At 43.0% G+C, this 12930-nt stretch overlaps 1 protein-coding gene across 5 annotated transcripts in view; it reads right to left on the bottom strand.

Moving 5' to 3' along the window:
- IGSF11 (immunoglobulin superfamily member 11) overlaps positions 1 to 12930 on the bottom strand; it is a gene marked incomplete at its 5' end in the record, with an annotated part of 124979 nt that overhangs the window by 91007 nt on the left and 21042 nt on the right. Inside the window, one exon of one of the 5 annotated variants that reach the window (XM_083855063.1) lies at positions 10841 to 10859. The exons of 3 other annotated variants lie outside the window; for them this stretch is intronic. Coding sequence is in view for 1 of the 2 variants with exons in the window: in XM_083855061.1 (XP_083711187.1) it covers positions 3892 to 3898 (7 nt within the window). Of the gene's footprint in view, positions 1 to 3891; positions 3922 to 10840; positions 10860 to 12930 lie in introns of those variants that run through there. One more of the 5 variants, XM_083855061.1, reaches the window with a different exon arrangement.

The raw sequence follows: 12930 nt of genomic DNA, 5'->3' as shown, positions 1-12930 counted from the left end.
GCATCTACTCAGGAATATGCCTGAAGTCAGGCATATGCACAGCACACTGCTGACTGTGGACCTTGAAGCGTTCTGTTCGTTTCTGAAGCTATTCTAATTTAGTGACGTAAATGTACAAGGAAGTAACACATTTTGAGCAATTTTAGCACTCACTGGCAAAAGTAAGTTTTGAACTTGCCTATCCCCACAACCAGTCTGAAAAATTATTAAAAATTACTGGCTAATTCTTGATGCCTTTCAGAAACTGCTTAATTCTAGCAATTACTTTGAGCTGTCAGGATAGTGAAATACTATGGCATGAAATTTTGCTCTGTATCAATGCTGAGCAACCAAACCAGCAGCTGAAATGCTGCTTCCCCTCCTAGGAAACAGTTAAAAAAAACCCAAACAAACCTTTTTATGAGCATGTGGCATGTCAAATATTATTTGTAGAAGCTATTCAGTAAGTAATTTCAAATAAGTAAAATGCAAAGAAACTGCAGGATGTTCACAAACAATTTTCAAATAGAAATGGAAGAGGAATTCATTAAATAAATTATTTGTTATAAATTATTCACCTACCTCTAATCTTACTACCACTTAGACTATAAAATTCATGCCATAAAAGATACAGGATTCGTGCCATAAATGATACAAGATACATAACAAGGCATCATTAACTTATGCATTTCCCAGTGCTGCTTTATTTTGACTGTACAATTATATGTGCATTATTATATATTATATATATACACATGCATTAAGACAGCCTTTTGGCTTTAATGGACTTTGAGTGTAATATGTTCCTGTTTTTAAAGCTAAGCTTTAACCTGGTCTGATTTTAGCCTGTAAGTTGATTTTGAGCTCCAAGGCTGAATAACTCTTCAAATCTGAGAGAATAATCCAAGCTGTACTCTGAGCAAAACCAAAATGAATGGAAGCCTTACACAGTTCACTAATTTAATGAGATTTCCACAACTTGGACCCATTTCACATAAATTCACAATGAGAGGTGGACATTCCTTTGTGTCCATCAAGCCTCACAGTGAACAATTTCATAAAGGTGAAAGGGGTGAGGAGAAGCTGGAAGCAGATCACTGGCAGGAGACAACAGTGGCCTTCTGGGACCCACTGGCTCTGCAGTGGATCACAGGGTCAGCAGTATCCCCATCTGAATCACTTTTCCCCTCCTGCAGCTTCGAGAGAAGCTGCCAGCTGTGCCCTGGCTATATGGCCAGAGGAACAAATTCCTAAAAAAAAAAAGCTAAAATGCACTATGAAATTAATTTTAGCCACGAAAACAAAATCCCAGAAAGGGTTCTCTCTCATAACCAAGGATGAAGGCAGCCTTTTCTTCTTGTTTGTGTCCTGATTTGTTCTAAGTGACAGCTCTATTCTGCTACTTGTTTGGTCTCCAGCAGTTGTTTTATTGTTTTGTATCATAACTGTTTACTTTTAATTAAAAGTACGATGATTGTCACTGAATTTCTCCATTTGTAGAAAAGTGATACAAGTTGTCATTCTTTGGTTACGGAGAAAGAGAATAAAAAAGGATTCTTGCAGTTGTCACAAGAATCTCTCAATTATCTCCAAAGCAAATTCTATTGCCGTGAGTTGCAATTAAATGCCACTCTTCGCCGTCCATGAACATTTTACTCCTTGGAAAGGAAAGAAGAGTTGGTTTGGCAGAGTTTCATCATCCTGGACTGACTCATAGCAGGCTCAGTCCTTGGCCCAGTGGGCGTCAGGTGCGTTTGTTCCAGCCCAACAGAGGCCCCATACATGGTGTTATTCCACACTGGTATTTCCACAGCACTTACAAGTGCTTGAAAAGACCCCCAGAGCAGGCAAGGGCATGGGGTCCACTCACATCAGAGACCTCTTGAAGGCTTCACTCCCAGGTCCTGACACACAGACCTCAAAGCTAAATAAGCTTTACCACAGCAGTTTCTGCATCAAACACAGGGAGAATAGCTGTGGCTCTGCTGACAGGACTGCTTCCACTCTTGCTTATTGTCAACATAAATTCACATCAGGTAGGCTGTTTAAAAAGAACCTGAGGGAATTCTGTGCTTAATTCCCATAGGTATCTTATGAAATCCCAATTGTAACACATGATGCTCTATTTTTTTTTTTTTTTTTTTTTGAGGGTGAAACCACACCATGATTAGAGAGTGGATAAGGAAGAAGGGCTGCATTAGACCAGATGGAGACCAAGGTTCCCTTGAGCAATGAAGAAAATACTTCACAATGCCTGAGGACCAGACTTCCTCTTCTCTATAGGAGCACCCTGGCTAGCACATCTCCACCATGCAGGGCAAAACTCACACAGAAATACAACTCAAAGGCAGGCCAGCCATGCAGCACACCATCCTGGGCCTCCCAAACCAGCTCTGATCTGATCCTGATCAGCCCTGGCTGATCTGGCAGCAGAATCCAGTGGGGAAAGATTTCCTCCAAAGCATCCTCAAGGCACAGATTTTTCTAGATTGCTACCAGGGTCACAGTGCACACAGCATGTGAACAGGCAGCCAACTGGAGGCAAGGAGGACAGATACCATGCACACACTGTCCCCTCACCAGTGACCCCAGGGCCACCCCTCTGGGGGTCTCATACCCAATATTCATCATGAAGGTGGTCAAGACAAGGATGAGGGAAGAACCACATTTGATTCAGTCACTGCAGATTTTCTGTAAAGACTCAGAATTGATAACCAGCCATGAGCCACTGCCATGAAAACTCGGGATGAAAAGTATTCAGCAAGCCACTGATTAAATCAGTGGACAGGCAGCATTGTCCAGTGGAGAAGGCATGGGCTGGCAGTCAGGACATGCAGGTTCCAACCCCAGATTGGCCATGGGAATCCTGCATGACAATGGCAAAGGCACTTCCCATCTCTGGGCCTCTGTTTTCCCCATCAGCTGCATGGTGATCTAGATAACATGGCTGTTACCTGAGTCAGTGAAGAGAAAGATTATACAAGGATTAGCATTTAAAAAGTGGGTGGGCAGAGCACAGCATAGATATGAAGGGTTCTGAAAAATACATGGGCCTCTGTGCTTATGCTCCTCATCTCTTTCCACAAAGTGGTTACTAAAAGCAAAAATAGTATGCTCTCCCTACAAAGGCAGCACACAGCAGACACATATATTTAGATCACTGTGAAACAAATACCGACTTTTGTCCAAGGTAGGAAAAAAGTACCTTGTGCAACAGAGAGGGAGAAAGACAAAGACAACTGAAGTCACCCTGAAGCAAGGAAAAGAAAAGAATCCAGACCTCTGGGACAGATTCAGCTATGGTATAAACACTGATGTTAGCCATATTCAAGAAGGTCAGGAATAAATGACAAATCACGAGCCTGACCTGGAGGTCCATCAGGTGCTAGATGTATACAGGACAAGCACTCATCTTCCTGCATGTCAAACAAGTAATTTCAAACCCCTAAATAAATGGTAGGACACTGAAGCAGAAGCAACCCTTAGGAAGGACAGGACAGAACACCTTTTCAGTCATTTTATTTTGCAGCTTTTTCGGCTTGCATAGCTATCCCCCCTTGCCCAGCTGAGGATGTCACATGCTGCTTTTCCTCTCCCAGGAGACATCAATCTGTCACTAGGGCCACTCTCTCGACACTACCCCACAAAACGTGTTTTCTACCCCTTATGCTTGCTCGGAGCACAGAAATGACAGCACAAAAACCCAGTGGCAGCAGGTGGGAATGGAGCCCACATCCCTTAATCCCAGTGCTCACAGCCCAAAAAAAAAAAAAAAAAAAAAAAAAAAAGGCAAAAAATAAAGAGCTCCCCCGATCCCTGGTTTGTCCCTTTACATGCATAGCATCACTGCTGCTGAATTGCAGCCTCAGAGAAAAGAAAGAAAGAGGCCCAAAAGGCAGCTAGGAAACCCACCGTCCATTGGCTTCCCTCCACACGAGGCGATCGGACTCCTTCTGCTGCAGTGACTTGGCAAGCACACCTCGCTCTGACTCAGCACCTCGCCGGCACCTCCTGTCAATTATTCCCACAAACTGCTGACGCCGGAAGGGCTATTTGCAATTAGGATGCAACACAAGCCGGTGGCGGTGGGATGCCTCAGCTCCCCCTCTTCACCTGCAGCGGTCCCCTCGCTGTGAGCCTCTGGCTCAGGGCTGGAGCTCCCAGCGAGGGTGAAGCTGTGGGGGACAGGGCACGCAGTGCAGGAGGGCTGGAGGATGGGGACCAAGGGGGTGGGGGAAGCCTGCCTGTGCTGTACCTATTTTGTGCATAAACAGACAACTGCTGTCAATGTGGCAGCTGAAATGCGGTCTTGCAAAAGGAGAAAAAAAAAAAAAAGGCAAAAAAAGACAAAACAGCCACTGGGAATAAGGGCGAGAGCAGCGAGAACAGATGAAACTATGCAAAAAAGCTACTGTAGAGCTAGCACAGAGCATTCCCCAAAGAACAAGCAAAGCACAGCCTTGCTGCAACTCTGTGCAGCTGGGAAACACAAGGCTGCTCTCTGTGTCCGAGGCATTTCCAGCAGGAGACAGGCACTGATTGTGGATGAGTCCCGTAATAAGGGCCCAGGGCGCACCAGCTGTTTCAGGGGCAAAAGGAAGGGCTGCCCTTGACAAGCCAAGGACATGACGATTCTGCAGACAGACTGAGGCCATTCTGTCCCTCTGCCAAGTAGCCAAGGTCCTCCCAGCCTCTCCGAGTCACTAGCTCACACAGCCAGAAAGCCAAGCAGGTCTGCACACAAGCAGCTCCACAAACCAATGATTTGTTCAGACAACAAACCCCATCAAAGAGTGAAGATCAACCACACAGTTAATTGTGGAAGCAGCCCAGAAATCACACAAGCTCAGCAGTGCCCTGCAGAAGCCCTCCATCACCTTCTGGTTCACTAAAGCAACCCAACTTCCACTCATCCCTGTCTCCTTCCCCAAGGGTCATGGGGAGCTCCAGGCCCCTTTCACTGGCATAGGCAGTGAGGCAGCAGAGTGAGTGATGCATTCCTTGCAGGAGCCCCCAGTGACCTTTTAACCAAGAAGCAGGGCTGCATTTGCTGAGATATCACCTCTAAATTAAACATTTCCGAGTGCAGTTAATGCTGATAAACCACACAGGAGCACAGGTGAGAGCAGGTGGTGTGGAGCTGGAGCAAAAAACTCCAAGAAGCCCTTCAGATTTGATGCAGTAAACCAGCCCCTACAACACAGCACAACAACCTCTTTATACAGCCATATCAACCAACATAGTGTCCAACATGCCTTGCAGTCTGTGCCCACAGCTGCAGAATTCATCACAGACTCGTGCCCTGCCTGGAAAGCCAGTATGGGTAAAGAGGCAGAGACATCAAACTGCAAGATGAGTGATACATAAATTTCATCTAGATAGCCATGGCTGAAGAGGGAGAAAAGTTACCTAAAAAACAAATCTTACTAAAGCAACCTGTATATTCCAATGGACTCCTGATAAGGTAAGGAATAGCTACTGCAGAGTGTGGTGTGAGAGCAAAGGAACAAAGTCAAAGAAAACAGAAAAAAAATAGTGACTTCAGCAACATGCAGGAATTCGCTAAGAGTCACAGCAGGTTACAATTCTGCAGCGTCTAAAGGAGCGTAGGTAGGACTTGGAACAACCTGTCCCAGCACCCTTAGAAGAGAAAACACTGCAACTGATACAAAGATACAAAGGAAACAGTGACTGCTACATAGTCAAATTTAACATTCCTGTGAGAAAAACAGTACTGAACTTTGCATTGTGCCTCTTACATTTAGAAAAAACAATTAAAAGCAGAAACGGTCAAAACAGCCTAACTCTAAAAGCAGGGGAACTAAAGTTGTTACACTGTATGATGGTGTGTTGAAGCAATCTCAGCATCATCACTGAAAAGGTACTCGATGCCCTAGACAAAAAACTGCTGAGAAGGAAGAGAGCACATTGTATGGCCAAACAAAAGAAACAAGAAGTGATTCAGTCTAAACAGTTGCTTCATAAAATGGTAGCTACAACTGAGAGCAAAACTGAAGGTCAACCACAAAAGCCAAAACCCAAACTTTTCAGTACATTTAAGGAACAAGTCCAGAAGTGCAGAACAGCCGAAGAAAGAAATTTCTGAAGTGGCTGTAACTGCTCGCAAAGACAAGCAAGCCCTTGGTAGGTCAGGTGGTTTTTGAAGTTAGCATGCTTTCCACAAGAGAGGTTACAAGCTAACCTGGAAGTGGCAGCAGGGCTTGGTTAAACCTGCCCAATACCCTAAGCCCCTAAAAGTACACAGTAGGAGGCAAACCAGCTTGGTCTCTGCTCAGAGGAACTTGTGTCCCTGTAATCCACTCTAATTTTGGAAGGAAAAGGACAGGACTGAGTAATTAATTTTCTGTCATTTCAAAGTACACCTGCTAAACTGTTCTGGGCAGGATGCCAGTTCAGTACCAGACCTGTCCCCTGCTTGCCTGGCGTGGGAACTCCCCCCTTGCCTTGCCCTCAGTGGGGTTCAGGCCAGCTGAGGTCAGGCTGAGTCCAGAGCTGCTGCCCCACTCTTCAGTGCCCAGGCTCAGAGGCATGGGAGCCCCTCTCCCCCTGTCCTCACTCTGGCCCTGATTACAAGGGATTACCCCCAGGTTTCTAACCAGTTCTGGGGTGGTTTAATCTATTCCTTAATATCTGGGAGAGAGACAGGAAGCTGGCAAAGTGATTTGGGCTGGCTGAGACAAAAGAAGATTGAGAGAGACTTCCAAGGGATCTGACAAAGCTCAGCAAGTGGGCAGCATAATGCAGGATGAAATTCAACATTACCAAACGGACAGTAATAAGAACTTGAGAGAATAATCTGAACTACTCATATACCGTGGGGTTCTAATTCAAATGTAATCGCTTGAGGAAAATATCTTGGTATCACTGTGAAAGGCTCAATGAAAACATCTGTTCAACATACAACGGTGGTCAAAGAAGCAAGCAAGCTGTCAGGGTGTCTAAAGGCAGAGGCTGAAAAGAAGGATGCTGGAAGTATTCTAATGCCACCATGAACACTGAAAGTGCACCCTCAGCTGGAATTGCTGTGGTTACTTCTGCATGGCACATTTGAAAATGCAGAAGGCAGAGAAAGGTTTTGTCATTCACCGGTCAAAAAAACTTACTGGTCAAGCACTGTTAAAATTGGGACAGTTTAACTTGGAGATGGGTTAAATAGAAAGAAATTATCAAAGGGGAATGAAGATGTGAAACAGGTACTTTTATGTGGGTTTTGTTTGCTTGTGGGCTTTTTGTGTTTGTTTGTTTTTTCAAGAGAAAGAAAGAAAGGTTATTCAGCGTAACTGAAGAACAGGAAACATGGCCAGACATAAAGAAAATATTGTCATTTTCCTTTTCTGTTTTTACTTTTTCTGTTTCTTCTAAACACAGCCAATAATTAACTACTGGGAATGATTAACCCATGTTACAGTTAAGTCAAGAGCTCAGCAGAAATCACAGAGGTCCATGCATTTATAAGGATACTGGGGACATCCAGAGATACGTCAGGTAGAACAAAAAAAAACCCGAAAAATAAAATGAAAAAAAGCATAACATCACTATACCCTCACACTTCCAGGCATTAGCCAACTTCTAATTAGTGGGGATTAGGAAGTAATCCCCCCAGTGGGCCTGCAGAGAGGGTGTGCCAACCCACTGGCTCCTGGCAGAGGCTGATAATGTGCCGGGCAGAAGGAGAGCTGAGCCTGCAGCCCACCCACAGCCCGCTGCTGGGGAGTCTGAGGGGTCGGTGTCCAGGTCCATTGCACACCCACCCTGCTGGACACCAGCTGAGGACGTTGCACCAGGGGCTCTGTTAGCCCAGCTCAACCTGGGCCCTGGCAAGAGGGAAGTTTTACATCTGCTGCTTTGCACATGGGGGGCCTTGTCTGAGGAAGGGGAGGAGATGGATGCTTTATTCGCTCTGCATTGGTAGAAGGAATACATATGACTATATTCATATTATGGCATGGAAGTGGAGTGTGGACATACCCTAAAATTAAGAGAAAATTGGTTTGTGTAGGCAGAATACAGAATACAGAATGACTAGGTTGGAAGAGACCTCCAAGATCATCAAGTCCAATCCATGCCCTAACACCTCAACTAAACCATGGCACTGAGTGCCACATCCAGTCTTTTTTTAAACACATCCAGGGATGGTGACTCCACCACCTCCCCAGGTAGACCATTCCAGTGCTTTAATATTCTTTTCATGAAAAACTTTTTCCTAATACCCAACCTCTGTTTCCCTTGGCACAGCTTAAGTCTATGTCCTCTCATTCTGTCAGTTGCTGCCTGGTGAAAGAGACCAAACCCCACCTGACTACAGCCGTCTTTCAGGGGGTTGTAGAGAGTGATAAGGTCATCTCTGAGTCTCCTTTTCTCCAGGCTAAACAACCCCATCTCCCTCAGTCATTCCTCATAGGAATGTTCCAAGCCCCTCAGTTGAAGTCCAGAGCAATACATACACCAGCCTACTCCTAGGCTGCACAGACAGGACACTAGAGTCCTCTTTGCTAAATGTTTGGCACCAGTTTCTCACTGAGGATGTTTTGGCACCTCCCATTGAAGCATTCAGATTTGGCCATGGCAGCAGAGACCAGCAGGCTGACCTGGCCCAGGACTGCTTAGACACGCTGCTGCAGAAATGCACCACAGATTTTAAACAGGGTGTCACTGTCTCCCCAAAAACAACACTCCTGGCTTCAGCATTCCTGGTAAAATCAAATCCCAGAGGTAACAAAGTGGAGTTCAGACACTGACTTTCTCCTGCTGACACTTGTGAAGCAGAAGCTCATGTTCTCATAGCTAGGTTGGCTCATGAGAGTATAAGAAAATAAATGCACAAGTTTTTCTCCCTAAGTAAACTATACGATCAGCCTAATACCAAAATTACACTTGAAATTAGCTTCATGCAGAGATGCAAATGTACAAGTACTGCTATGCTGCCAGGAGGAGAGCTGTGGCTCTGCACATGCACAAATAATAACAGACTGAGCTCAACCTACTAGTCCTGTTCTGATTTCTCCAGTGACTGTTCCAGAAGGGGAAACAAATATTAACAAATATTTGCTGTATTTCTTAAATAGAAACTTGATTCTTTCAGTACAATGCTCTACAGCACAATAGATAAGGAAAGGACAAGAGTAGGCCATATACAAGTGTATATGGTGTTTGCATACATGTGTCAAGGGGGCAAAAATAATGAGCAGAGACTTTGCACAGGTACCACCAATTGCTGCAAGTTGGGTTTTATCACTGCTCTTTCTAAATGCCCTGTAGAAATAAAAAGCCCCAGCCACTAAAGTTTTACTGAAGTTACTTCCACTAAACCAAAACTTATCAAACATGGGATGTTTTGTAAAATCGTAACTGTGTTTCAAAAGAAAAACAGGGAGGAAAAAAGTCAAAAATACAGAAACATCCAACTTAAGCATCTTTGGGATGAAAAATTTTGACTTTTCACATCAAAATATCTTTTTGCTTAGGGTACTTCCTTGTATTATAACAATACAATTCCACAAAGAGACAAAATATCAGTGTCCTAAGATAGAATTTCCCTCAAAAATTTCCTTTCAAAACCATCAAAGCATTTGATTTCTACTTCCATTTAGAATGAAGCCGAATTCCTCAATCCAGATGAAATAAAGCAGCCCAGCTCAAGCAGTTAAAAAAAAAAAAAGGCAGAAGCCAGGACACAAGTGACCTCCAAAACCAAAGAGATGAAAACTTGTAAGAAAAAAAACCAAAAGAAAAACCCTTAAAAGTTCACTGTGCACAGTTAAAAATGTTGTGCTTTCTCCCTGGTGCACAGGACATGAAACAGTTGAGAGAATAAAGTAGGGAGGCATATGACCAGAAGCCCTTTAATTGTGACTTCTCTAAAGGAGAGCCTGGGCAAATGTCCTACCTGACAGCAAGAAAATAATTTCATCTCTGCACACATCATTTTTCCATGCTATTAATCACACTGACTGCCCGCACAAAGTAAGTTTGGAGACTCTCAATTAGGTAATGCTTATAAATAACTGTGCAAATACAAGGTAGTAATAACCAGAGTCTTTGTTACACTACTGTCTGTTAAACAACCAGGAGCTAAATTTTTCTCTGAACACTTACAAAAGGGAAGGCAGCATTAATGCTCCACAAGGAGGAAACTACAAAGAACAGATTTTCAGTGCATGCACTTCTCCTTGAAATAAACTGTGTTAAAAGCACTTTACTTAAAAAGCACGATGATAGTAGCATCCTGCTAAATATAGATGACTCACCACAATTTAGTAGTGAACATCCCTAAAGAGGACCATTACATTATTGCTTAACCTGCTGCATAAATTTAAGCATCCTCCTGTGGTTACAGTTTGTTCCAAGACACTCAAGACTACTACCAGCATCCACTGACCTTCAGTGGGTCACGAGGTCTCTTTAAGTCTTGCTTTCTCCATCTGTACTATTGGTACAAGAATAAAAACACTACTCCCCCACTAAGGCAGGAAAAATAATTCTTAAGTTTCCTAAGTTAAAGAGTTGTTTATACCATACTTTGTATATCCATATTACTACTGAGCAACTAAATATAGCTGCTCCTGAGGCACTCTGAGATCCCTTGAGAACAGAATCTTATAAAAGGAAAATTGCAGTTTAGGCAATACTGAAGGAACAGAGAGAAAGAATCAGTTTCCAAAATAAGGGAACGATGCCCACTTCAGAAAGAAGTAGTTAATGCATCTGTCCCTACCGCTGGGGACCAAGGTCAGGTCGCGAGCAAAATGATTTATCTACACGTCACAAAACCACACAGCTTGACACAAATGGCAATCTGTTCCAAAAAACCTGCAAAAGCATGGAAGGGCAAGCGACTGACACAGTACTTCCTTTCCAGGGCTGAGGACCTGGTGCAGGGCTGGGAAGCAGGAGTGTGCAGGACAAGGGTGCTGCAAGGCCAAAAGGATTTCAGCTGTGAGAACCTCAGACCGACAGCAGGGCGACTCTAAAAAGTCATGTGAGGAGCTGTAGACCTGGTGTTGCATTAATCTACTACAGCCAGGCATCCTCACCCCCTGGTCTTGCAAGATCCATCTGCAGTGGACTGTAACACACTGAAATCTCACCTGTTGCAATTCTGTGTCACAGGATCCAAACACCATGCGGTTAAAAAACACGTCAGTTCTGCACTCTGACTGTACCTGATGTGTGATTTCTACCACATTTGACAATTTGCAGGATGCTATTTCTGGAGACATAGGAGGATTGATTAGCAATCCCAGGTTTGGTTTCAAAGCTCTAAAGAGAATTCCCTCCTATCTTTCCCTAAATTTCTCCTGGGAAAATATTACTTCCACAAAAAATTATTATGCTTATAATGTTTGAGAGGGAAAACATAGAAGCTGCCATTGGCCCAAGATCCTAAAACATGGCTATAACTAGCACCAGTTACCAAGAATCATTGTTATTCTACAAATTTCAAAACAACAGAAGAAAATGGCACTATAATAATTGACTTAAATATCACTATGAAGTCTAATTTTATTTTATTTTAGGTATAAAGTGTGAGAATTATAAAATTATCTCCAAGTTCCTTTTTGCCTCTCAACAACTTTCATTTTTTTGGCATTAAGTATTTTGCCTGATTATGCACTCTTACAGTTTCAGATACTTTTACTTTTAAATCTTAATTTTAATTTCAGTATCACTTTGCATATGACCCCTAATTTTTCTTCTGTCTTCTAAACCAGTCTAAAATCTCAAAATGAAAAAAAAAAAAAAAAAAAAAAAAAAAAAAAAATAATAATAATAATTTCGCTCTTCCTAACCATACTTGGCAGCCCAGAGCAGAAACACACTTACTAATCTTCTGCAAATGTTGTTTAGAAAGAACTCTCCCAATTTAATTTCAGCCTTCCTGAGTGTATGTCTGTTTCTTATCCCTTACAGTGTTTTCTTTTCAAACTCAAGAACCACTGAAAATATGGCCATGCTGTGTACCACAGAAATAACTGTGTACCACAGCTATTTTCAACTACCACCACCTTCTAAAGACTTTTCCTAAGACAAAATGAAAAAACGCCAAGCTTGAGACACAGGTGTTCCATTCAAGCAATTATGAAGACTTAAAGGAAAGTGCAAGATAAACCATTATATTATTGCAGATAAATATTTCATGGAAGAGCATGTTCCACACCTAGTTGTCTCCAGTGTCATTGTCCCCATGTGCCCTCAACCAAAAAAAAAACAAATATTGAGCCAATCTTTCTGTTTAAAAGGATAATTAAATACCCCTTTAATTTTAACCTTATATCTGGTTATTATTGTATGTTTTTGCAGTGATGTCACATCACCAGAAGCACTTCACCACTTTATATGCCTCTAACTGGAACAAGCCCAGTAACTCGAGATATTTACACCTTTGCAATGTCTACAGACAAAAAAAATGTAGCATTGAGAACCTGAAAATAATTGAACTTGCTTTCCAAACTGGGAAAAGGAGAAAAAGCAAATCAATAGTGTGAAGTATGAAAGCTGAGACTATTTCTTTCAACTTAATGCTAGTAAACTTTTTGGTTTTTTCCATAATTCATCTCTTTGAAATCAGCAGGTGCATTTTCCAGTTAATGCATGAGACTTAGACTCCCAAACATTTTTTTCTGAGGACAGGAAAACACAGGGTGCATTTCAGCCTGGGGCATTTGTCAAAAGTTCATTTATCCATCACAAGACTTGTTTCTAAACAGGTCCTGGGTAGAGATGAAAGCCCCCTGTGCCTGGCAGGGCAGAGACAGCTGGGCACAGCTACCCAAGCAGCAGATTCCACCCAGATCCTGACTGTGAAGAGGTCTCATCTAAGACCTTGCTGATGCACCTCTGGTCTCCTCATGGGAGATCCCATCATTTCTCACTGTCCTCCCACTGTCTGAGGGACCTCTTGCAGCAGGTTTCCCAGTTTCCCAGCACTGA

The sequence above is a fragment of the Zosterops lateralis genome (assembly GCF_965231275.1).
Source record: "Zosterops lateralis genome assembly, chromosome: 2".
Classification (NCBI taxonomy): domain Eukaryota; kingdom Metazoa; phylum Chordata; class Aves; order Passeriformes; family Zosteropidae; genus Zosterops; species Zosterops lateralis.
The sequence above is the reverse complement of the archived record's forward strand: the minus strand, read 5'-3'. Positions and strand labels throughout refer to the sequence as shown.